The sequence below is a fragment of the Littorina saxatilis genome, linkage group LG1 (assembly GCF_037325665.1).
Source record: "Littorina saxatilis isolate snail1 linkage group LG1, US_GU_Lsax_2.0, whole genome shotgun sequence".
Lineage (NCBI taxonomy): Eukaryota > Metazoa > Mollusca > Gastropoda > Littorinimorpha > Littorinidae > Littorina > Littorina saxatilis.
In genome coordinates this window covers 41,246,649-41,273,858 of record NC_090245.1, presented here as the reverse complement: position 1 = coordinate 41,273,858, position 27,210 = coordinate 41,246,649, and the positions used below count along the sequence as shown (strand labels likewise).

Below are 27,210 nucleotides of genomic sequence, written 5' to 3'. Positions count from 1 at the left end.
CAGGTGTAGCCCATCTTTCTGGTAGTCGTACGCATGCCACTTGTTTTTCGTAAGTCCTTATAGGTAGCGGCAGTTATACACACAAGGTGCATCTTCACCCCTCTCCACAGTATCACTTGTATCAGCTGAGCGATTAAGTCAAGGGCCTGTCAGGCAAAATCACTCCCTCTTGAGTTTTATGTAGCTCGGCCATTCTATGGTAATTATAATAATAATAATAATAATAATAATAAATAACTTTTCTATAGCGCGAGTCCCATCAATTGGCTCCAGGCGCTTTACAAATTCATTATAGAATAAACTAGCACAAATCAACAAGCATACAAAGCATACATTTAACTGAGACATAACACCAAGAACCCAAGCACTAAGCAAAACTTAGCGTACAATGTTAAAAGTACACACACACACACACACACACACACACACACACACACACACGCACACACGCACGCACGCACGCGCACACACAAAGATACCATTGACAAAGAGACCATAAAGCACATACAGGGTAGAGAGTTCCAAAACAGAATAGAGTTGTGGAGAGTCTACTCAGGCTAAGCAAAGGCTTTACGAAACAGGTATGTTTTGAGTTGGGTTTTGAAGGAGGAAAGGCTGCTGGAGTCACGGATAGAACTTGGAAGCGAGTTCCAGACGGTCGGAATCTGGTACCTAAAGGTTCTTTCACCAAAGGTCTTGGTCCTGGTTTTGGGGATGCGAAGGAGTTTTTCAGAGGAGGATCTGAGAGAACGGGATGGCTCGTAGATACTGAGGGAATGGGACAAATAGGGGGGGAGTGATTTCTCAAAACAGCGGTACCCTAACAGGGCGAGCTTGTACTCGATTCTGTACTTCATAGGAAGCCAGTGAAGGGTGGTAAGTAGGGGAGTGACATGGTCTTTCTTAGACTTCTGCAGAATGAGCCTTGCAGCACTGTTCTGGACTCTCTGTAAGCGATCAAGTTCTTCAGTGGGGAGGCCGGCAAGCAATGAGTTGCAGTAGTCAAGTCGACTCAGGATCAGAGAGGAGACAAGTTGAACAGTGGCTTGGAGTGTCAGGAATGATCTGACAGAGGAAATCTTGCGCAACTCAAAAAAGGCACATTTACAAACAAAACTAATGTGTTTTTGCATTGTCAGAGCAGAGTCCAGGTACACGCCTAGGTCCTTAACAGCGGTTTGGGAAACAATCTGAGTGTCGCCTATTGTCAGGGAAGTACAGTCAATCTGATTTAAAGCATGCCTTGAGCCTGACAGCATCACCTCAGTTTTTGAGTCATTCAGCCCTTAAATAATGAGTACGGCGCGTGGTTCTCTAAATCTGTGCAAACAACACCATATCCCTATATCATGATGAGGCTTATCATCGAATGTAAATTTACATAGGGAAAAGGAAAATAGAAAATAGAATGTCGTATTGTTAACAGAGGATTTTTTGTTGGAATACAGCTAAAAGGGGAAAAGTTCGTCAGCGTTTGGTAATGTTATTGAATGCGTCTCCTATTGTGTTTAACAGAGGCTACTAATTAATAAAAGTAGAGAAGAGCTTTCCAGCGGCGGTCGCTCTTTCATGTAACGAATACATACGAGTATTTCAGGCCTTTAAACTTAATGTTGCAGAATACTGGCACTACTTCTTTACTAATTGAAAACTTTTATATTGGGCTTCCAAGCTGCAACTTTGAAGCAGAAAAGTCTGTGTTTTCTGGAGAAAAAAATTGATATTTGAGTGATACCTTTTTTCTCTTTAGTTACAAACAGCGAAAGCGTGCAATTGCCCTGAATTGGTAAAACGTGCAAATATTTCCACATTTGTAAAAAAATTTTGTGTTCCAATAATTATTACTTTTTTTCAAGGCGTCTGTATCACCGGTTCCCTTGATGAACAGCTGCTTTCTGTTGTTTTAAAGGTACCTTCATTCCCATGTAAACGTTTATGTAAAGCACAACAGAACTGCCCAGGATTTGACATCGAATAAGGTCCTCCTGCCACTTGGACGCTTACCAGAGATCAACAGCCTGCTTGCTGCGTGTGCAGATTTTCTCCAGAAATATTTTCACAGCTTGACAAAATTAATTCAGGACAAAAGATGCACTTTGCACGGACAGCAGCAAGGCTGTGGAGTGTTGGTATGTGTCCGAGTGGAGGGATTATCTAAACCATGTCAAATCTAGACAGATCTGTGGTGGATGTGAAGATGGTTTGCCAGTTAAAGGAACGTATCTGTCAATTCAAAGGGACTAAGGGAAGGGCTCTGAATGCAAACGGAATGTGAAATAAGATCAGGCCTAAGTGAGAGTTATGCAGAACCTGTCTTCTGGCATGTTAAAGAATAACAATCATTGGACTGTTAATGAACAAGCGACATTCATCCTCATAACATAACTTTTATCATTTTATTTTATAACGTTATTTTTTTATATTTGTTGTTGCTCTTTACGCTCCAGAAAATAAATGAAGTATATGCTTAACCGTTTCTAAGAATCAGGTTCTTCACTTAATAATTGTACTCAATCAATAGTGTACTTGTTATCATTATCAATGTTCCTATAAAGCTATGCGATGTGGCGCCAATCGATATTTTCCCTTTGTTATTCAATCGCGGCTGTGGAAAATAAAGTAAAATGTTCTTGTCTCGTCTGAACTGAATCAGTATTGATCAGCATTGTCAGGTCAAAAGCTCTGACTTTGCCGGGAGTTCTGATTCGTCACAGCTATGATTTTTGTTTTCGTCAGGAAGTTGGTTCTTAAAACTAAGTTACAACAAAATGTTAACGTTTCCTGCCTGTTTCGTCATTTTATTCTCAATTATGGACATAATTACATAACGTTCTTTCAAATCGTGGGGAAAATCCCTTAAAACCGTTCCATTGTTTTTTGTGAAACTGGAAAACCCTTAGGGGTGTGGGCGTCAGGGTGCTTTAATGACCTAGTATCGTTTGAGAGCGAGCGTAAGCTGGCCTAAACAAAAAAATGAAAGTAAGAGGGAAAGTTATAGTCACCTCCTATAAACTACGTAAATGGAACATCATAAAACCTCCCCATAGAATGTGATGTGTAAACGGGCCTTTAAACGTCCAGCTGACCGAATGAATGAATTATATGAAAAAGGTGGAAGACAAACCCACGAGCGTATGCCTATGAGTCACACCTACACACACACATACACACCTACACACACACACACACAATAATATCTCTGTTTGACAGTTCTAGGAAACCATGAAAATTAATGATAATAATAAAATAAAACAAGTCGCGTAAGGCGAAATTACTACATTTAGTCAAGCTGTGGAACTCACAGAATGAAACTGAACGTAGTCCGCCGCTAGTGCAAAAGGCAGCGAAAGTGACGAGCCTGTTTGGCGCGGTAGCGATTGCGCTGTGCTTTACTGTACCTCTCTTCGTTTTAACTTTCTGAGCGTGGTTTTAATCCAAACATATAATATCTATATGTTTTTGGAATCAGGAACCGACAAGGAATAAGATGAAATAGTTTTTAAAACGATTTCGAAAATTTAATTTTGATCATAATTTTTATATTTTTAATTTTCAGAGCTTGTTTTTAATCCAAATATAACATATGTATATGTTTTTGGAATCAGAAAATGACGAAGAATAAGATGAAAATTGTTTTTAGATCGTTTAATAAAAAATCATTTTAATTAGAAGTTGACGATTTTTAATGACCAAACTCACTCATTAGTTTTTAAGCCACTAAGCTGAAATGCAATACCAAACCCCGGCCTTCGTCGAAGATTGCTTTGCCAAAATTTCAATCAATTTAATTGAAAAATGAGGGTGTGACAGTGCCGCCTCAACTTTTACAAAAAGCCGGATATGACGTCATCAAAGGTATTTATCGAAAAAATGAAAAATATATCCGGGGATATCATACCCAGGAACTCTCATGTCAAATTTCATAAAGATCGGCCCAGTAGTTTAGTCTGAATCGCTCTACACACACACACACAGACACACACACACAGACACAGACACACACACACACACACACACACACACACACACATACACATACACCACGACCCTCGTCTCGATTCCCCCCTCTATGTTAAAACATTTAGTCAAAACTTGACTAAATGTAAAAAACGCATTATTGAAGTTTAGTTATAGTATGCTAAGCAAAATATTTGAGTAACCACTAGAATTAACGGAGAAGAAATGAGAAAGGGACGAGGAAGGAGAAAGGGATGTTAATAGACGAATTCCAGAAATAGATCGGTCGGGTTTGTATGGGTTGTGGAAGAGTTTGTTTCTCTTGTTTTTACTTGCCTTGTCATAGAAACAATAAGGCAAGCTACACGTGACATTGTACACTTTCTCTTGTTTTTACTTGCCTTTTCATAGAAACAATAAGGCAAGCTACACGTGACATTGTACACTTTCCTCAGTATTTCTCTGGAACGAAGGGAAAGCAAATCGTCCACGACGGTCAACCCATACAAACTCGACAGAGTTATTTCCGAAAATTATTGTTTATTCTCCCAAAAGGACAGAAAGAGAGGATTTGTAAAAAGACAACACCCGTGGAATGTAAACTTTTAGCAAGCAGTAATCTGGAAACCAAAGGTCCTATTGACCTAATGGTGAGAATGGTTGTCGATTGTTTAAGCTATCAGAAATCTGAAAAATAATTATTTCGAATGGTAAATGTGGACATAATAATCTTTGTAAGCAGGCAATAAACTGAAAAATCATAGTCCGAATCGTAACAGGCAGTAATCTGACAAATCTTGAGAGAAAAAAAATGTCCGAATAGAAAGGATTGCCTCTCCCGCATAGAGTAAGCGGTTTAACATAACGTTGATGACGCGTGTCATTTCATTCAGTGCATGACGGATTTCCGCGGATTTATCGTGTCAGGTTTGTCTCCAAAATCTCATGATTGATTTTGTGAAGCGCGCACTTGACCTCCCTGCAAACAAAATAACAAGGTCACGGACAGAGGATATTTTACTTCCGACCATTGTGAAGCGTTCGTGGGAATTGAAAACTGTTGTCTTGTGCAGTAACTGTGGGTGGGTGGAGAGAGAGATAGAGAGAGAGAGAGAGAGAGAGAAACATTGAAACATTGAAACATTGAACTTTATTACAGGAAAGATAGCATTAGGTCCGTAGGACCTTTCTTACAGCTAGTCCTGATCTAAGCAAAATAGTTATAATCGAAATGGGAATACATAGGAACAAACTTTTTATGATGAAACGCAGACACACGCAATAATAGTAATATAAGAATAAGATCATTTTTTATCGACATGTGATATACAGATATACAACCATACATTATCAGAACACACACACACACATATATATACACGCACACGCACACGCACACACAAAGGCACACACACGTTTCAGCAACCAGGCACATTACATTAAAGTGATGTTTGAATGTATTTTTGCAGATGTGTTTTGAATGTTTTAAGGTTACTGGTCGATTTTAAGCATGTAGGTAGGGAGTTCCAGACATAAGCTCCCGAGTATGAAAGACTAGTTTTAAATATGTCAATGCGTGGCTTCGGGCAGGCCAGATTATGCTTGAAAGTGGAATACCGAGAAGGTGTTGATTGAAACAAGTGAGTTAGATATTCGGGTGCTTGGTCATGTAGGATCTTGTGCATGAAAACTGATTTATTAAATAAAAGCTGTTGTTTAAGTTGAGGTATATTGAGGGCTGTCAGTTTTGCGTCAGTAGTTAGTGATGGGTCAGGCAGAATGAGTTTAGCTGACCTACGATGACGAGAATTTATAGTTTTGAATAATGCATCACTACAGCCATCCCAGATGACAGAGGCATAATCAATGTGAGGTTTGATGTGGGCGTTGTAGAACATTTTTCGGGCGTCTAAAGTTATGACTGACTGAAGTTTTGAAAGTAGGAATAAATTTCTTGAAACGCGTTTACACAGATGTTCAATGTGGGAATGCCACCTAAGCTTATCATCGATAATCACGCCTAGCAGTTTGTGTTCGCTAACCTTTTCTATTGAGTTTCCGTTGATGGTGAGATCTAGTGAGAGGGGGGACAACTGATGCTTCTGGCGCGTTGTAATTACCATTGATTTAGATTTCAGAGGGTTTAGGACCATGTTGTTTTCAGAGCACCATTGTGAGATGTCTCTAAGGGTGTGCTGAAGAGATTGTTGAATATTTTCAAGACGTCTATTTTGTGTCCGTAGTGTTGTGTCATCAGCGAGCATGTGGCATTCTACTGAGTTGTCAGAGAAGTGAAGTGGAAGGTCATTAACGTAAATACAGAAAAGAATAGGACCTAAGACAGAGCCCTGGGGTACTCCATATAACACGGACTCCTCTCTTGAGTACGCACCATGTACATAGACTTGTTGCGATCGGTTTTCAAGGAAAGACTGAAAGAAAGACAGAGAGTCAGATCCATTGAGATATAGTGATAATTTGTTGAGGAGAATTTTATGATCAACGAGGTCAAAGGCCTTAGAAAAATCTAAGTATACGACCCCAGAGAGCTGGGAGGAATTTATGGCTGACAGACATTTGTCTGTCAAAAGCGAGAGCGCAGTAGAACATGAGTGGTTACTGCGGAAACCAGACTGCAAGGGGTGGAAAAGGGCCAAACGGTCCATGTATTTTGTGAGATTAATGTGAATATGTCTTTCAAGAAGCTTTGATAGTACTGAGAGTAAGGAAATAGGGCGGTAGTTGCTAATATCAGAAGTGTTTTTGGATTTGGGGAGAGGAATAACTTTAGCTTTCTTTAGTGCTTGCGGAAAGGTGTTGCGCTGTATGCAGAGATTAAAGATATATGTGAGAGAGTCAACTGTGTAAGGAAGGGAGAGTTTTAATAAGTGGTTGCTGATTTCATCAGGTCCTGAAGATTTTTTGTTCTGAAGTTGTGAAATCAGTCTTCCTAATTCGTGCACTGCAATGGGTGGGATTTGAAAGGGTGCTTTATTCGCCGTCTTTTGTTTGCAGTAGAGGGATAGATTGTCAGAGTTGTTGGGAGAGGCATTGTCAGGGTTGCTAAGAGAGGTAGGTACAGACGAAAAGTGAGAGTTAAAGATGTCTGGCGTTAAGAGAGAGAGAGAGAGAGAGAGAGAGAGAGAGAGAGAGAGAGAGAGAGAGAGAGAGAGAGAGAGAGAGAGAGAGAGAGAGAGAGAGAGAGAGAGAGAGAGAGAGAGAGAGAGAGAGAGATTTTTTTAATGATTTTATTTTATTATTATTTTTGCATGTTCGTTGCACATTACGAACGGTGTTCGTTGTTCAAGCGACAGTTTTGTTTTTATATCAAAAAAATTCTCAATTTCTTGTGATAGTAAGTAGTTCTGTTTGTGCCTTGTATAAAACCTACGTGATTCCTATATCCTGCCACGAGTTTTTCGTTGTCAAGCGGTTGAAGCTGTTACCTACGATATTGTTCGCTCCTCCACCCACCCCCTTCCCCTCCTCGTCGCCCACACACCACTTTCCGCCTCTCGGAATCATCTGCGCAAGTTTAGAAACATTTTTTTTGTAGGTTAATCGGCTTTAGTCTGCAAACGGCTTTGTTACTTTTTTCGGCGAGTGACAATGAGTGATTATATGTCAATTCGTCAAGTGTCTCAGATTAATGTCAGTATATTTAAACAGATCTGTTTTTGACACTTGGTGTTAGTATCGCATTATGGTATCCAATCGCCACCACATCATTAGCGTGGAGTCGATCTCGGGAGAGAAATATAAGAGAAACTCGAGCCCCAAGAAAATTGGGAAATCTAAATTGTGTCGTATTTTCAGAAAATGCGGTCGAAAATATGTGTCCGTCGTCACAAAATTTGCCCACAATAGAAATTCGAGTACTAATTTGTAAGAAAATGTAGTTGAAATTATGTATGTTTCGTCACAAAATCTGCCAACAATTGAAATTTGAGGCCTAACCTTGAAGAGCTCTATCCCAGAACAATGGGGATAAGAGCGATGTCGCATGCGTTTATCAATCGTGTTCGCATCTTTTTGACGGAGATCCGATGATCATCGGGTCGCGCGAGAGAAACGGTAAGTGTTTACCAAACTTGGGGCAGCAGTATCCTTTGAAGTGGGCTTAATCCTCCTCCCGATTGTCTGTGGACAGTGGCGAGTTATCTCGTGTCAACACCTTTCCCCCACTGGAAATCCGCAGCAGTTTTCGCCCTGTCTCGTATCGCCGACGATCATTTTTAGTGGTCGCGACGCTTGAGCTTTGGTCCAATCAGCCGCAAAATTGACGACGTAGGCGTGCACATCGTGCCACTGATTGGCTGACGAGCCAAGGAGCTTGATGTTCTTTTGGATATGCAAATGAGACGCTTTGAGAGTTGTTTGTCTTGGGAATTGTTAGCTAATTAGTTTATGATCAATTTGACTTTGGACAGGGTGGACTGTGAAGTTTGTATATTCTTTCGAGAGTCTTGGTTGTGAAAGGTTGTCTTCAAACGTTCACTTCTGTTTGGTGTCATCAGTGCTTTATTTTCATTCGTTTAACAAGAACATTTTTATCGGACTCATCAATTTTCTCGTCATTTTGGACTACTAACCCCCTCTTAATTCTGAGTCGGAAGAAACGAGCATCTACTGTGAAAAGACTTAAATCGAAGAAAAGCATTTGAAGTTGATGCGTTGCAACACTTCTGGCGCTTTAGTCTATGGAAGTGGTCTTCTTTGCATCTGGTTATTTGGACTTGAAGAAAAGTTGTCAGTTCCTATGGAGATGAATCAGTTGACCTTGAAGCAGAGTTCTACCAATGCCGGTCATTTGGACGGCAAATGCGTCGACGTGAGCTGGACCTCAGATTCTGGCAACGGTTTCTTCGGCATCAGATCAGCAGATTCTCCCTCTCCTTCTTCGTCATCGTCACCACCACAAATGCCACCTCCGTCCGCGTCCGTAACTATTGGGTCGGAGCATTCTTCTTCTCCGGGATTGCTTGATCAGGGAGAATCGGCAATGCTATCCTTCGGGTTGGATAACGGCAGTACCAGATTGTGCCCGACGACTGCTTCCAAAAATAATGGTTCTGTTTATTTTTCGTCCAGTCCTTTTTCTGTTAGTTCCAATGGAAAGTGTTCAGAAATCTCGCCGTGTTCAACAACCGCAAGTGGACATTTTGTGAATGTTGCGAATTCTTGCATGTCTCAGTCATCGGGGACTCGGCCTACCGTGAACTTGGGGTCTTCGAACAACAGTTCAGGTGTATGTAGACATCCCCGAGGAACACGTGTATCTTGTTCGGGGTCGTCTTTTCCTGCTCATCAACAGAATAATCTTCAAAGATGCCATCAGTCGCCGTTGTATGGGCCACTCCCAACTCCTGTTCAGCAGAACGCGTCGCCGCAGTTTGGTTCTAGATTTCATGGCAAAATGTCAAGGGGAGAGGTTGTGAACCAAAGAAGAGTCTCGTGTGCGCCCACGCCCTTTCCGTATTATTCTACGGGTTATTCCTCAGTTCCACGCTTACCTTCATTGAATCCATTCTCCCCTGATGTGAAGGGGACGTTGCACAACAGACTGCCGAGAGTTCAACCCCGATTTCGCCATGATAGAACATCGAACCAGCAATCTCCCTACCTGCGAGGGCTGGTGTCACAAAACGGATCATCGAGACTTGCTTCGGGTTTTCAAGAGAAAAATGATGGCTCAAACCCGACTTTGAATATGGCTTGTCGTTTCCAGGCTCAGTCTCACAGTATTCAAGCCAAGTCCTTTTCAGAAACGAACGGCGAAGAGCTTAGTTTGCACAGTGCGAGTTACACGAACCCAAACAATCTTAGCGGTTTTTCTCCTTCCAGCAGAGATGAATTTTTGAGTGAAGATCGAAAGGTGTTCACATCTTGCCGATTTGAGAACAAAACCTTTCCGCAAAATGTTGAAGATTCTCGGTTCGGGCCCCTTTTAGCGAAAGGCGTGTCGTCAAATCCTTCGAATCGGATGTCGTCTGCTCAAGCGTGTCAGTTTCCGGGCACTTCCGCCTGGGGTCAGTGGCCTCGGAAAGGGTTCCACGTAAGCTCAACGGGTGCGGACGTCGACCCATCCTCCTACATTGCCGTGCAGGCGTTATTGAAAATGAGAGGTGGGAGGTGTGTGTGTGTGTGTGTGTGTGTGTGTGTGTGTGTGTGTGTGTGAAACACAATTCTAAGTGTGTGTGTGTGTGTGTGTGTGTGTGCGTGTGTGTGTGTGTGTGTTTCTTAGCGCCTTTCATTACTCTCGCGCTTTTGTTGTCCGAATGTTAACAACATTAGTGCGTTATATAAGGCCAAACAAAAAAAGTTGTATGTTTCTGGTAACATGGCTACAAAAAAATAGGGTAGGTAGGTAGGGATTTTTTTTCTTTTTTTTTGGGGGGGGGGGGGGGGTGGTCAGGGTAGAAAATAACTATACAGTGACGCAAAGAGACTGGACTTACTATACAAAGAGAAAGACAACACATTACAAAACAAATGAGACAAAAGGGATGCGGGGTTATCCCCCTTGTGTCGTCTGCCGTCTGTTACTTTCGTTTTGACGCTTTTTTTTTTTCTTGCTTTTTTTTTTACAAATGCAATAAGAAGTCTAGGGTCGGCGGGAAAAAACTAGGTAGGGTCGGGTGACCAGAAACATACAACTTTTTGTGTGTGGTCTAAGCAACAAACAAAAAAGTATGTGCGCGCGTCCATGTGTGTAGGGAGGTGAGAGGGGGGGGGGGGGGGAGGGGAGGAGGTTCTTTTCGCCCAGAAAAACAAGTTGCTTGGGGACTTCCATGAGGAGTTGAGGTTTTTGTCACTTTTTGTCGTTGTAAGCTGCATTCCTGTGTGTATTCATATTCCCATTTTGCATCTTATCAGTGATTGAATGTTCTTTTGTCTGAATCAAAAGGGAGCAAGTATTTGACATGCCAGTAGGTGCCGTTCCATCTTCTGATATATGGCTGCATTAGCGGCAACCGATTTTCCCCCATTTCTGTGTCATTGAAAAAACAGTCGTCCAATCGTTTGCTCCCGATACCCCCCCCCCCCCACCCCCTTCCCCTCCAAAAAAACCACCACACACACACACACACAAAAACTCCTCTGTACTATCAGCTCAGTATGTAGTTCTATTCACTTCGGTGTATAACGAGTCTCTAGGCCTATAGATAATAATCCGCGATGCTCTGTGAACATCTTCTTCGTTCATGTGCTGTTTAAAAAAAAAAAGTAGGTGACTTTCTTACTTTATCAGTGTCTCGAGAGGTTCAAGGCCAGGTTGTGTGGCATTGAATATTTGCACGAATTTGAGACGTCCTGTGAAAACTTGCTGACTCCTCAGATCTTCCTTTTGTCTCGGTGTCTTGCTACCTAATTTAATTTCAGCTCTTTGACCCAGCGTATAATTGTATATATCTCACTGCGGCCCTAGACGCATACAACGTAACAGTCACCGGTCTGGCTGCTTTCTGTGCAGAGTCAAACATTTTTGGCTGACTTTAATTCCTATGTGACACTCATGTCAATCTGCGAAATTAAATCAGCAACACGCACGCCCGTACGCACGCACGCACGCACGCACGCAAGCGCAGTAAGCACGTACGCACACACTCACACAGACGCACACACATTACTGAACACAACACACACACACCCACACACACACACACTCACACTGGCAGGCAGGCAGGCACGCACACACACACACACATACACACACACACACAATCACACGCACGCACGCACGCACACACACACACACACACTCACTCACTCACTCACTCACTCACTCACACACACACACACACACACACACACACACACACACCACACTCCACACTCACTCACTCACTCACTCACACTCACTCACTCTCACACACTCACTCACTCACTCACTCACACACATGCACACACACACACACACACACACACACACACACACACTCAACATCAATGAACACAACCCAGTAAATTCTCCCTATTCTCAGTCTCACATGCTACTTCTGTGCACGGCCGGTTATTGGAGGCGCATATTGCTGCTATTTTTGTTCAGCCCACACCTGTGCATGTCTTACTTTGCTCCACTTTTTTCCCGTTTAATCCACCATCACTTATCCGGTCATGTGCCGTACTAGGCTTGTGTCAGTTGCACTTCGTGGCAGACTAAGAGTACGCTCGCACCCGCTCCTCGCGGACTGCAGTCCCCATCACAGTGCACATGCACTGTGGAAAGCCTTTTGTAAAGGCGGTAGGTTGTACCACACGTTGACATGAATGTACACATAAGATAAGCGCAGTGGCCGACTGTAATCGCCTCCTAATAGGTGGTTCTGTGGAGAAGTATCTTAAACTGAGGTAAATTCCTTGTGCAGTTCGTGAAGGTATATATGGTTGTCGCGATGGAAATAAACTGCTGCACTCCGCTGAATGTTAACGTTGACCTCAAGGTCGCAGTAAACTGTGTGTCGTAGGTTGATTACGCGTAACAAATTGCTTGTAGAGAGAGAGGGAGGGATAGAGAAATAAGACTAAGAGTTGAGATACCATAACAAATTGCTTGTAGAGAGAGAGGGAGGGATAGAGAAATAAGACTAAGAGTTGAGATACCGAAGTACTACATGGTACATTTCTTTCTCCGCGGTCTTGGTTCTGCGTTCAACGACACAACGTCGTGTGATATTTGCGTGGTCTTCTCTCGGCTAGAAATGTGTGGCCTAGAGTTCATACGAGAAGTGAACGGCCTGGGAAAGTTATTGTGACATTGAAAAAGTGTGTATCTCGACATGCATTGATTTTATTTCTCATGCTTGTGTTTTTCGCTTCTGCGTAGGAGAGGGTGTGTACAAATTAATGCTGAGGTGTTCAGTGAAAAAGAGTGTGTTTCGACAGCGTCGGCGATGCATTCATATTCTTTCACGCGCCTGTGCTTTTTTTTAAATTTTTTTTTAAATGAAATAGAACTAGAAGTGCTGCCGATAGAAATTAATGCAGAGGTGTTCTGTCTTTGTTTCTCTGAAGTTTTCTCATAGTTGAAGGGAAAAGACATGGTGTGACGATTCGTTTCTCCGCTAATTTTCATGGCCAAGCGCTTATTATGAAATTATGAAAGGAGTCACGCATGAAAAAATGTGTACAGTCTGAAACAAATACAGGAGAGCTGCGATGAATTGTTAGTGCAGTGTCAGCTGTCACTTTCAAGAGACAGACTATCCACTCATCAAAGCATTATTCTTGTAACAATAATTATACACACGTTCCACAGCTGTTGTTCTAAATCTATTGTGTAAATCATAAATGCGATGTTTCATCAAGTCTTCAGAAAGGTTTTGGGCGCACTAAACTATTTGCTTTATTAAAGGCTGGACAGTTACGAGTAATTATTAAATTGGGCATTCACTTGTGTTTGCGTTCAAGGACAGAACATTTCAAAATGTGTTCTCCTGTGGCGTAGATACATTTTGGAGCAGAAGTTAGCCAAAGTGGAGGGTGTGCATGACCAATGTGGTTACTTTATTTGCTGTCAGCGTGCACAATTTTTAGCAGCGACCATTTGGTCGAGCCCAGTTTGTGGCCCAACATAATAAACTTTGCACATTTGTTTTGTTCGTGAGTGAGTGACACAGCGAGATATAGCTGTGGAAGAGTACACGTGAACTTTTCTAGTGCGCAGAGGACTCACATTTTCTAGTTCGCATTGGTATTAGGTTCAGTGTGGGATTTCCTCCACAAAGTCATTGTTGACATTTAACTGCTGTGACTTTTTCTGCATGGAAGATTTTGAGGAGTAAATAATCTGAAAACGTACAAGTCTCTTGCGTTGTTTTCTTCACCGGTTTTGTGATTGCTGGTTGCTTTGAATAGAGGTAGACTTTGTGAATGAGGTTCGTCGGAGAGAGAAAAAAACACGAAACACAACGCTACAATTTTTGATTGAAAAAAATCGAAGATAAAAGCGCAAGTTATGCAGCTGGCAGCGGCTGATATACTTTCGTATTCAGTCTAATTTACAATCTCGTCACCGCTAAGTAACAGCCCTATCGCGGGACGTTGAAGTGAAGACAAAGCGTCGTTTCACAAATCTCAGATAAACTTTTCACGACTGATATCTGACTGATGATGAAACAAGCGGTGGTATCATTTAGACATTCTTCGTTCACACTCTCACACTCTCACACAGTTGTTGTTGAACGCTAGAAACGAGTGCACTGACAATTTGGCCGGGTATGCTCTCTGCAGAATATGCTCGAATGTGAAAATCAGCAAATTGGAAAAGAGGCGTGCTTATTTCAGGAAGACAAAATCAGCGAATTGGAAACTGTGAGAGCGGTAAGTGGTGAGAAAACCAACGAATTAAAACCGGGGGAAACGGTATGCTTATTGCGAATGAGAAAATCAGTGAACTGAAGAGTGTAGCAAAAAGGGACGCCTAGTTGCATACATCAAATGAAAATATCAGTGAAAGAAAAGTCTTGAAAGTTCCAACCCCAGTTAAGTCACCATGAAAACTCAGCAGTTCGAATCCTCGCCGACCATGAGCGGTAAGGACAGGGTGAAAATCATCGTCAAACCGGGCCACTGGACCCCCAAGGCGAGAGAGGGACGGCTGTTCCATCTACTGACCGGCAACCCCAACACTGTCGCGCCCACTGTGAAAATAGAAGTGCGGCGAGCCTCCAGATCTCCACCCACCACCACTACCACCCACTGGAAGCAGCACCCAATGACTCACACCCAAAACAGAGAGTCAGTGAACGCCACAAGGCCAGCAACAGCCAGATACAAAGCCACCACCACTACCTCCACCACTACTTCAGCCTATGACTCGAACAAAGTCAGAAAAGGAGGACCCAAGTCTTTTCAGTCGAGATCTCAATCCGCGTCAATCATAGATGCCCACCGTTTTCAAAAAGGAGACACTAGTTCTTTTCAATCGATTTCTCTACCCACCTCTGTGGCAGCGAGTCCGTCAACCCACGCAGGACCCGCGGTTTTGGCAGGCCACGTGTTTAGTGACCCTATGATGTCAGGGAATGTGTTTTGCGAGGAAGTGGAGCTGTCGGGTAGCAGGGTCAGTGGCAGGAGCGCCGGCAGCGGCGTTAGTGCAGTCTATAAACAGCTGTCTTCCAACGTCAGAAACGACGAAGACCTCAACGTCTTCGGCGAGGACGGGCTGACGGTTGGGGAAGAGGTGGTGGAAGTCTACCGAGAACTCTCCCACGAAGAAGCTGTAGACTTAACTCGTCATCATGGAGGAGAACCTCTTCATTTTCTAGACTCCGAAGACCACCCCCACCACCACCAGCAGCAGCTTAGATTTAGGGACGAAGAAGAGTTGGCTTCCTCGGGGGGAGGAGCTCGCAGCAGCGAGGCGTCTTCGGTGATGGATTACGAGACCTTCGAGATGCCCATTGTAGGCGACCTTGACCTCCTAGAGAACATGTTGGGATCGTCTGCGGCCTGCCACGGTAGCGCAGGGGATAGTCGGGAGGGAGAGGAGAACAGCAGTGGTGGGTGTCTCCTTTTGTCTTTGAATAGTGTGTATGTTTGTCAGTGTGTGCTTTTGCTTTCTTCTGCTATAGAGCGTTGCCGTTGCTATGGCTTTTGGCGAGCTTGTTGGTTATTTAACCCCCCCCCCCCCCCCACACACACACACGCTCACTCATACTCAGGGCAGTCTCCAGCTTCGCTGTGTTCTTTCCTGTTGGATTCTTCTGTCTCTTTGTCTGTTTGTCTCTCTGTCTCTCGCTCCCCTACATCCGCTCACCTTGAAGTGTACTTAGATTTTGTTTGACTGTTGGGACTGTCCGAATTTTCCGTATACACCCTGTGTCTCATGTGTCTAAAAACACCTCCGCGCGGAGGGATTTTGCAGCCAGCGCAAGGAAGATAAAGAGCGAAAAATTTTTCCGGCTCGCGCGGCAGCAAGCAGGATGTATCTTGAAAAGCTGCCATAACTTCTGAACCGTTGCGGAGGGGTTTATTTTTGTAATGGAACTTACTTCCGAGATGATGTCAATTTTGCAGACCGTTTGGTTTTACTTTGCTATTACCTTGTAAGCTAATGACGTTTTGCGATTAATTTTTGTGATCATACCGCGTCTGTTCTTATTGTACCGCTGTCCAATGCCTGCCTTTCGGTTTTAAAAACACTCGCACAGAATATTGTCGCCTCGTGATCTAACTGTGTTGTCCCAGGCTAGGGACTCTATCCCTCTCACTCTTATGCAATTCGTACCTCCCGTTCGCCTTGGCGTAAGTCCATTTATCTGGTCAACGCCCCTTGAGTGACCCACCGTCATACCGCCTCTATGGCTTTCTATTAAATCTTGGACCTGTCTGGTACCCCCCGCGGGTTATGGGGGAAGAATTTACCCGATGCTCCCCAGCATGTCGTAAGAGGCGACTAACGGATTCTGTTTCTCCTTTTACCCTTGTTAAGTGTTTCTTGTATAGAATATAGTCAATTTTTGTAAAGATTTTAGTCAAGCAGTATGTAAGAAATGTTAAGGCCTTTGTACTGGAAACTTGCATTCTCCCAGTAAGGTCATATATTGTACTACGTTGCAAGCCCCTGGAGCAAATTTTTGATTAGTGCTTTTGTGAACAAGAAACAATTGACAAGTGGCTCTATCCCATCTTCCCCCCCCCCCCCTTTCCCCGTCGCGATATAACCTTGAGTGGTTGAAAACGACGTTAAACACCAAATAGAGAGACCTGTCTAGTCACTACTAAATGTGTACCTACCAGTTTCAGACCAGGCTGACACGCAGTACAGCGGGTCCCCTCGTTTAAGACCCTGACAAATCTGAGAACATCAGGTCTTAAATAGGAGGAAGTCTAACATGTGGGGTCATTTTATATATATTATATTATATTATATTATATTATATTATATTATATTATATTATATTATATTATATTATATGCAATTTATATCGCGCACATATCTCAACCACGGATTCAAGGCGCAGGGATTTAATAAAAAAAATAGTTATGCCGTGTGAGATGAACTTTTTTTATACACAATATATCACGCATTCACATCGGCCAGCAAACCTCAAGCCTATTAGGGCGAGCATTCACCTTTCACGGCCTATTATTCCAAGTAGAGGGTATAATTATATGAACAGATTGAATATCTGAAGAAACAGAGTCTTTAAAATGAGAAAGGCTAAAATGGTGGGTGTGGGGGGGGGGGGTGTGTCTTTAAAGAGGGGTTCCACTGTAGAGGATGGCAGCATATAATTATATATAACGTATAATGTAACGTTTGCCTGACACTCTGGTCCCTGATTCAATGGTGGTCCTTTGTGACCGCACACGATTTGAGTCTGTATAGTTCGTTAGTTTGTTGTGTCCGGGAAGAGAAAATAGACGAATAGCGATATCCTGTTGAGTCACGCCTGAAGGGACCATTCAAAACTACAGTAACAATCCCAGTTCTTCCTGAGAGATCTTAGATTAAAACCAATAATATAGTAACTATGTCTGTGACATATGAATTGCGGAAACTGTTATAAACACGTCACTCATCTTCAGTAGTTTAAATATGAGTGTGTGTGTGTGTGCGTGTGTGTGTGTGTGTGTGTGTGTGTGTGAAAGAGAGAGATATAGGGAGAGGAATAGAGAGAGACTCCGAGTGTGTGTGTGTGTGTGTGTGTGTGTGTGTGTGTGTGTGTGTGACAGTAGGTAGGAGATTTAACATTGAAGTAAATTAACAATGGTTATGAACAGAACTCTCTTTTTTTCATTTGAAAGTAGGGTTTCAGACGGGGAAAGACTGAAATCGGGGAAAGAGATTTTGCACTGCACTACCAACTCAAAAGCTGTAAATTGCACGTTTTGTAAGCGGCCCCAAAACAGTGTGTTGGTGATTAGCGACTTATGCCTGAGTTCATGATAGACCGAGAACAACAAGGTTGACCGTTTGCAAGGTAAAGCGCACCATGCGGTGGCACGGTTACCAAAGCGATAACACTGCGGTCAAAAATGTCGAGTCGGACGTTACATTTCCCTTGACCGGACGGGGAGGCGATTGAGATGTTGACGGAGTTGGTTCAGTCAACTCTGTAATGTCCTTGCGTGGTTCTGTTACTTACCGATGACATCCCCTCCCCCTTGTCTCTCTGAGCTCTCTCTCACTCTCTCTCTCTCTCTCTCTCTCTCTCTCTCTCACACACACACACACACACAAACACACACACACACACACAAACACAAACACACACGCTCACTCATACTCAGGGCAGTTCTCCAGCTTCGCTGTGTTCTTTCCTGTTGGATTCTTCTGTCTCTTTGTCTGTTTGTCTCTCTGTCTCTCGCTCTGCCTCGGCCTCTCTCTGTCTCTCTGTCCACCTCTGTCTCTGTCTCTGTCTCTGTCTCTCTCTCGTTCTCTCTCTCTATTTCTCTCTTGCACACAACTGATAAGAACCGTGTCAACAAGGTCAAACAAAACCAGTTTATCGCGATGACATGCTCCTGATTTACTGCCCTCGAGCTGAGCACGAAAAAACTTGTAAAGCACTTGAAATGGTGTGGTTGCAACTTGTGGTAGGGGTGGAGGTGGAGAGTGTATCGATATCGGAGGTTCGGGGAGGGAAAACTAAGAGAGAGAGAGAGTGAGAGAGAGAAAGAGAGAGAGAGTAACAGTCAGAGTGAGACAGAGTCCTTATCTGAGAGAGAGAGAGAGAGAGAGAGAGAGAGTTCCTTATCTGTCATTCGTGTAGTGCATGCTCTCAATGTGTGTGTATTATTAAACTGTGCTTTCAATACTTGCCTACCAGCTTTTTTAGGAATGGGATTACAAACCGCTACAGTGCAAACAACAGTTCGCGGTGACCTCAGGAGTTCGATGTGTTTGTGCTAAAGGCAAAAGGGTCACCATGCCGTGTTTGAGAGGTCAGTTCGGTCAAGTTTTTCCCATTTAGGGAAGAAGAGGGCAGACTTTGTGAGCAAATCTCTCATTATTTTGAATGAAACTTTGGTTTGAATGTTTGGTTTTTTTAAGCAGAGTCGCTGTTTCCTTGGCCATTAATTTTTGAAAGAGATCCGACACTGAACGCAGTGTATGTAGACAGTTTAGACATTTGGAAAAGTTTGAAAGCTGTTAGTCTCACCAATAGCCAATTTGAAGAAGATTGACTTTGAAAGCAGTATGTCTCGTACGTAAGTTTAGCTGATTTGAAGAAGGGGTGGGGGGAAGGGGTTGGTGCGAGGGAGGTAAGCGGCTAGCCACAACTAGGACTAAGGAGTTTTGACAAACATGTTACCGTGAAAAATGAATGATTAGGAGGACAACGTTTTGATGTTCTAGTCGAGGTTAAGTTTTGTTGCACTACTTAATTTCACGAGGAGATTTATAATTGGGCAAAGCCGGCGTTTCTCACGTGTGTGTGAGAGAGAGAGGGGGGGAGAGAGGGAGAGCGAGAGAGGAGAGCGAGAGAGAGGGGAGGAGGGAGAGTAGAGAGAGAGAAAGAGGGAGAGAGAGGGGGAGAATAGAGAGAGAGAGACAGAGGGAGAGAGAGAAACAGAGAGGGAAAGGGGGAGAGAAAGAGATTACTGGACTACCCAAGCAGCGATTAAATTTAGGTCAGTTTTGCCGATAAGACAGGCGATAGCATAGCTGTTACGCATTTGTCGAAAGAAATGAATCACTTATACGTGTTTTGTTTATTCTCTCGCATGCTCATGTTAATTGTAGACAACACTTTGTTAGGCCTCCTTCCCAAAGGCGTTCAAGTGTTGCTTGGAAAGCTTGACATAAACAAGTGACCAAACAATGCTTATCTGCGTCGTTAAAGATACCCCCCGCGGGTTAGGGGGAAGAATTTACCCGATGCTCCCCAGCATGTCGTAAGAGGCGACTAACGGATTCTGTTTCTTCTTTTATTTTACCCTTGTTGAGTGTTTCTTGTATAGAATATAGTCAATGTTTGTAAAGATTTTAGTCAAGCAGTATGTAAGAAATGTTAAGTCCTTTGTACTGGAAACTTGCATTCTCCCAGTAAGGTAATATATTGTACTACGTTGCAAGCCCCTGGAGCAATTTTTTGATTAGTGCTTTTGTGAACAAGAAACAATTAACAAGTGGCTATATCCCATCTCCCCCCCTTTCTCTGTCGCGATATAACATTCGTGGTTGAAAACGACGTTAAACACCAAATAAAGAAAGAAAGAAGTCGTTAAAGATCATGCAATACAGTTTGTTATACATGTATAGAAGCACGGTACTTTTGACGGAATGTAGTGACATGAACCGCTTGGATGTGAGTGGCTGAAATAGACGCCCGTACGTACACATGCTCGGTAGCACAGGCAAAAAGACTGACACGTACGCACGCACTCACGCGCGCGCACACACACACACAAACGCACTCGCACACTCACACACACACACAAACACACACACACACAAACAGACACACACACACACACACACACACACACACACACACACACACACACACACACACACACACACACACACACAACTGCTGAATTGTTGCTAAAGCACAACAGATCAGCACACTAAAATGTAAACCATGCGATTTAATTACATACGGGAGCAGATAACAATTCAAAATACTATTGACTGATAATCCTTCTCTCCCGCTTTTCTCCCCTACCTCCGTATCCCCCCCCCCCCCCCCCCAAATCCCTCACCACCCCATCCCCATAATGCTGCGCGCGTGTGTGTGTGTGTGTGTGTGTGTGTGTGTGTGTGTGTGTGTGTCCGCGTGTGCCTGTGAAGTTTTGACCTAAATTTGCATAAGTCAACGAACCTTCTAATCACTTTGACCTAGACGTTCTCCAACAAGGGTAGGGGGTGTTTACAAAGTATATAGATTTTTTCGGTTACAGCTGCGGCTTTTACGACGAATAGCATGCTGTGTTTTTCCTCTGTTTTGTGTGGAATGGGATGTGTTTACCGAAGGTCGAGAAACTGCTGACAATGACAATTACAAATTTCCTTGCAAAAGGGTAGGAGAATAAATATAATCTGTGGTTTTATTGTCTGCATGTAGCCTTGAAGAGGGGACTTTTCTACATAAACAAGAAAATGCACAGCAGAGGAAGTGCTATTCGTCATGTAAATATCAGCTGACATGTTGCTGTGCCGAAAAGGTACATAAAGCATTAGAGGCATGAACTCAAGACGACTGCAAAGAAAACAGGTCTCTCTCACACACACCCACACACATACGCGCACACACACACACGCACACACATCCGCGCGCACGCACACACATGCGCGCGCACACCACATACACACACACAAACCCAGTCATTTGCCTGGACTGGTATACAACGGACTCCACATGTCATCCCTGCCCCGCTTTTGCTTTATGAGTTTCCTAACGAGGTCATACGAAAGTCAACGGCTTCTAAACAGGTCAAGCGAGTTAAAAAGTTGCTGACACTGTACTTTACACAAGTCAGTGCGAGTACTTGTACGTGAGATCATGATTACCTAACTCTCTGGTCCTCCTCGTAAATAACACAAACGCGAACACATTACACGATGCGTCACAGAAGCGTCCACACCACAGTCATTAATTTAAACATGTGGGGCAAGTCTGGGCGAACAACAAGCGTTGCGGGTCATTTCATTTTTTTAGCAAGGATTAAATGTGTACTTTTCGACTTCGTCTGTGAACATGCATCGCCGTGTGTGTCTGAAGTTCACGGGTAGACCTAGAGTTGACTTCTATCATTTTGTTTTTCTGTAAGGGATTAAAGGATGGTTGGTCGAATTTGGAAACAAACGGCTGTGGTTCACAAGAACTCTAGCGATGGCTTTTGACTGTTGAGAGGAACGGCGATATGCACTGGCTGATAAACCGTCGTCTGCTAAGACCATTGCGTGACCCTGCTTCCGGGCTTTTCTTTTTTCAAACTTTCACAACTTCGAATTGCACTGATCTTGTCTTGATGAAAAAAGAATTCTTTTATGATTAAAGAATGTTTGTGTAACAAGCTAGATTTTAAAAGTTAGGTCTAGCGCAAAAACGCACCACGGTCCAAAAACATTCTGATAATCATCGATCCACGGCTGTCGCCAGTTTAAGGGAAGTAACTCATTTTTGACCTGAGTTCAGGATGGGTCCCAAAAGTGTTCGAGACAATCTGCAAAATTAATTCTTTAAAAATTGCTCGCTCTTTACGTAGGGCACCTAGGATGTTCCCGTTTGGTGAGCGTTCAAATGGAAGGGTGTTTGTACTGTGTGTAAAAGCCTGACAGTATCTGTGATGGTTTACGGGAGGCTTACTGTCCGGGCGTGATTTCCGGGATATTCATAACAGCCGTCCAGCACCAAAACGAGACGCCATTGTTCTTCAGGGCCAAGTCCACGAAAATAAATTCTTTGAAAATTTCTCACGCTCGACAGAAAGCAGCCAGGATGTTCCCGTTCGGTGAGCGTTTACATGGAAGTATGCTTGTACTGTATGTAGACGCTCGGGGAGCTCTGTGGTGGTTTACGGGAGGCTTACTGTGCCTTTAACATCCCTTTGTAAGACTGACACACACCTTTCTCCCCCCTCTCCCTCCCTCCCCCCTCTCTCTTCTCCCCCCCTATCTCCCTCCCTCCCCTTCTCTTTCCCCTTCCCTCTCCTTCTCTTTCTCTCTCCCTCTCCCCCCCCCCCTCCATCTCTCCCTCTCTTTCTCTCTTTCTCTCTTTCTCTCTATCTCTCTATCTCTCCCCCTTCCCTTCCTCTCTCTCTCTCTCTCTCTCTCTCTCTCTCTCTCTCTCTCTCTATTTTCCCATCCGGTGCTCCGTAAAAATAATCTTTTCATCAACAGCAACGTTTACTCTGACAATAATATTTCCAATTGGTCTAGACAGACGATGCACGGGTCCTAAAGCTGATCATATCCCATGTTGTTCTTTTTCTGGCAACAACAACAACGTATACGTAACGCTACACTCACACAGTACCAGGCTCACTGACCTTGGTCATTGGTTCCTCGGTCACTCAACTTCTATACTTTACTGGTGTATGTGTGTATGATGCATGAGCGGTTGTGTGGGAGATATGTTGGGTGTGTGTGTCTCCTTGATCTCTCTCTCTCCCTTCTATCTCCCGTCTCTCTCTAACTCTATCTCTCTCTCTAGCCCTCTCTCTCTCTCTCTCTCTCTCTCTCTCTCAAGCACCACCCTCTCTATCTCCCTCTCTCACTCTCCCTCTCCCCGCTCTCTCTCCTCTCCCCCCTCTCTCTCTCTCTCACTGTCTCCTTTATCACTCTCTCCCCCTGTGAGTGTGCGTGTGCGTATGTGCGTGGTTTTGTGTGCGTGTGCGCGCGCGCGTGTGTGGGTGTGTGTGTCTCTGTATCCTTTATCTCTCTCTCCCCCTGTGTGTGTGTGTGCGTGTTGTCGCGCGCGTGTGCGCGTGTGTTGGTGTGTGTGTCTCTGTATCCTTTATCTCTCTCTCCCCCTGTGTGTGTGTGTGTTGTGTGTGTGTGTGTGTGTGTACAGTGTGTATATTGTGTGTGTGTGTGGTGTGTGTGTGTGTTTGTGTATATTGTGTGTGTGTGCGTGTGCGCGCGCGTGTGTGCGCGTGTGTGCGCGCGCGTGTGTATATATGTGTCTGTGTCTGTGTGCGTGTGCGCGCGCGTGTGTGTGCGCGCGCGTGTGTATGTGTGTGTTTGTGTGCGTGTGTGGTGTGTGTGTTCGAGCGTGTGTGTGTGTGTGTGTGTGTGTGTGTGTGTGTGTGTGTGTGTGTGGTGTGTGGCTGAGTCTGAGTCTGTGTCTGAATGTCTGTGTGTACTTTCCAGTCTTAAAAATTTTTTTAAATGCTTTTGCAAAGCCGGCAGATTAGCATGGCTTGAAATGTTACGGGTGCGGTTGGAGTTAGTCGCGACTATGCGATAAACTCACTTTTTGCAGGTGCATACACACACGTGAAAGCGCACTTGACAGAGTCTGAGTGCCCTCAGCAAGGTTCACGGTTACTGTAACAGAGTGCGTCTTGCACCGACACATGCACCGATAGTGACCTGCTTTAGTGCACTTGATGTGGTTCGATCGTGATTCAAGTTCAGCTTTCTCTATTACGCGCATATCGTTGAAGGAGTGTGATACTACTTTTTCGTAATTTTTTCTATTGATAGCTACCATTAGTATTTGTTATGTGGGTGTGCTGATATGAGAAGTAAAGGGAGGCTACTTGGATAAATGCTTAGCAAAAATTCAGAGAAGAGTTACTTTTTTTTTCTACTTTTTTGGCATTGGACTTGCCAGGAGTGTACTAATTTAGAGCTGATAAAATATCAGCACTCACAAGGCGAGGGGGAGGGGTATTTAATTTTCTTCATATCCCTGTCCCTCCCCGTTTCCCCCCAAAAAAACCCGCCTAATTGCGTGTGATCCACAATTTGTGCATCACATGTCTGTCCAAGAATACAATGTACTCTTTAAAACAGTGAGGCAAGCATCCCACGTGACATTATAGGCCAGTCGTCAGGGAGGGGTGTGTTTATCAAAACGTGGACAAGAAGCACGCAATTTACGTGTAGATACACACCCTCGCTAGTAGTACCTGGCCTTTACTGTCATGTGGGAAAGCTTGCCTCGATATTTCCAAGGTTATTCACTCTTTTATAAGACATACAAACCCGGCGGAGTTATTATCAGAATTCGTCTATTATTGATGAAGAAATTCCACCATGCAGAGAAAGTTGCTGGGCCGTTGATTATTGGTGTGTGTCCAACTGGAAGGATATAATTATAATAATAATACGATAATTTATAACGCGCACGTATCTCACCACAAGGCGACTCAAGGCGCAAAGTTCGGTGTGTGTGTGTGTGTGCTCTGATATGCTCTGATCCGATGTTAAAAAAAAGAAGAAAAAAAAAGAAAAAAAAACTGGACAAATTTGCGTTGCATTTTATAATTGTATTTACGAGCACGAGGATACGTTTATTAAGTCCATCTTCTATTGAATTAAACCTTTACATTAATGTGTAAAGTAAGTCTGTTTGATTGCGCATACTTAACCATAACTTGCAATTGTCTAGCCTGTGCAGTTGTGAGGTTTGGTAAGTATGGTTTCTAAATCGAGTTTAAGAAAAAAAATCTCTCAGTTATGGTAAGTATGCTAATTACAAGCAAATTGAACACAAAATCTCCGTTTTCACATCGACCCAAAGAATCGCTATGGGACGCAGATAATGGGACAATAGCGTTGTATTATACAAGATGTAAATTCGACGGGGATTACTGTTGATAACATTTCCTTTGTATCATCATCGCTAATCTATGTAAGATAGTTCATATTGCATGCTTAAACACGCGGGCAAGTGAATACTACTTGACCAGTTCTCGAGTGTTTGTGTCAGGCATTGTTTTATGATGATAAACATGTACGGTTGTATTGTGCTATGTTTTAATTGGTTCAGGTTTACGACTCTGTGTGTGTGTGTGTGTGTGTGTGTGTGTGTGTGTGTGTGTGTGTGTGTGTGTGTGTGTGTGTGTGTGTGTGTGTGTGTGTGTGTGTGTGCGTGCGTGCGTGCGTGCGTGTGTGTGTGTGTGTGTGTGTGTGGGGGGGGGAGGGAGAGAGAGAGAGAGAGAAAGAGAGAGAGAGAGAGAGAGAGAGAGAGAGAGAGAGGGAGAGAGAGTTCACACCCCACTCTTCAGCATATTTCCAAAATGCACAAAGCAAAACATCCTTTTTGAAGACTCTCTCTCTCTCTCTCTCTCTCTCTCTCTCTCTCTCTCTCTCTCTCTCTCTCTCTCTCTCTCTTTCTCTCTCTCTCTCTCTCTCTCTCTCTCTCTCTCTCTCTCTCTCTCTCTCTCTCTCTCTCTCTCCCCCTCCCTCTCTCTCTCATCTAGGGCGAGGGCTGGATGTAAAAAAGCATATATATTCTTGCTTATCTATTAGCCTGGATACTTTTCAGCTTCTTCTTCAGCTTTCGATGGTTGTGTCACTGCCCTCGATAATAAAGATTGTGTCTTGTCTTGTTTTGTCTTGTCTTGTGCCCCTTATGAATACGGTAGACCTCTTTTTTTTCAGAATTTTTTTTCTCTTTTTGTCGTTTTCTTCTTCGTTTTTTATTGAAAAATACTTAGCGTGCATTAACCACGATACATCATTCAATACGATAATTATGTAAATGATTTTGAATAATCATAATGTCATTTATGCAGATTGTCTATTTCTGTGTTTCAGATTCAGACTGCGGTGCTGGGGAATCCGAAACACACAACACTGGTAAGTGATAACCTTGGCAACAGAAAATAATGATTGAAAAATGGAAAGGACAACAACATCAAAAGAGTCTGTTACAAAGATTTATGCATGACAGAAAGAATGGTTCAGGGTTTATTTGTGCTGTATTGGGAGCATGTGCAAATAATCAACAACAGAAGCAACAAACAAGCATCATCATCGTCCTCGTCGTGGTCGTCATCATCGTCATCACCATCATCATCATCATCATCATCATCATCATCATCATCCAAAACATACTCTCGAGGTTACTATTGTAATAGAAACCGCTTTGGTGGGTTTTATGTTATTTTATGAGCATTCCCCAACATCGTACAAGTGGTAAAATATGAAACACCATTCTGCAAACAGTAAATCATGATACAATAACAAACTTAAACCCGTAAGCTTCTCTAATCAATTCTTTGTGAAGCACTTTTTTTCTCTTTGAAGTAATATCACTCACCACCCTTTGATCAGACACAATTTGGCAGTAAATGTAGAAGTACAATAAATATTTAGCATCTAAACGGCAGAAAGACCAACTCTGTAGAATCTTGTAACAGCTTGCCATCTAGTTCAACTGGTATCATGCAGCAGCGAATGTTTGCCTCAACCATCTTACAACGCAGTACGGGGCAGGTCGACTGACCTGTACTTTATCCTCAGGTTGAAATGTGGACGTTGGAATTGGTACTGGATAGCAGTAGTTATTTAGAGGGTTTACTGGGTAAGTGCAATGGTCAAAAGTCTTGAGATTGCTGAACGGATCTTGGCATATATAAAGGCGTAGAATGTTGTAGAAGACAGAGTTGGCTGGTTCAAAATGAGATCTAGATAAACGCTAGTTCAGAGTGGGGTGGTTGTGGTTATAAGAAGCAGTTGCAGAAAGTGAGATTGGTTTAGTGTTGAAAGCTATTGGCATGGATACCGATTCTATTCTAATGTGGGCGGAAAAAAACCCACGTCAGTGCTGAAACTGTGTTTCCTTTTCGAAGGAAGAAGAAAGTCAGTGTAAATACTAACGAGGCAAAAATATGAGGCAC

General features: G+C 43.4%; 1 protein-coding gene across 4 annotated transcripts in view; it reads left to right on the top strand.

Annotated features, from left to right (window-relative positions):
- LOC138969593 (hepatocyte nuclear factor 4-gamma-like) overlaps positions 1 to 27,210 on the top strand; it is a 241,212-nt gene that overhangs the window by 185,278 nt on the left and 28,724 nt on the right. Inside the window, exons 1-2 of one of the 4 annotated variants that reach the window (XM_070342450.1) lie at positions 13,154 to 15,461; positions 26,126 to 26,167. In XM_070342450.1, coding sequence (XP_070198551.1) covers positions 14,453 to 15,461; positions 26,126 to 26,167 — 1,051 coding nt within the window. In that variant the 5' untranslated portion in view covers positions 13,154 to 14,452. Of the gene's footprint in view, positions 1 to 13,153; positions 15,462 to 18,772; positions 18,853 to 26,125; positions 26,168 to 27,210 lie in introns of those variants that run through there. The other 3 variants (XM_070342457.1, XM_070342473.1, XM_070342464.1) reach the window with 3 other exon arrangements.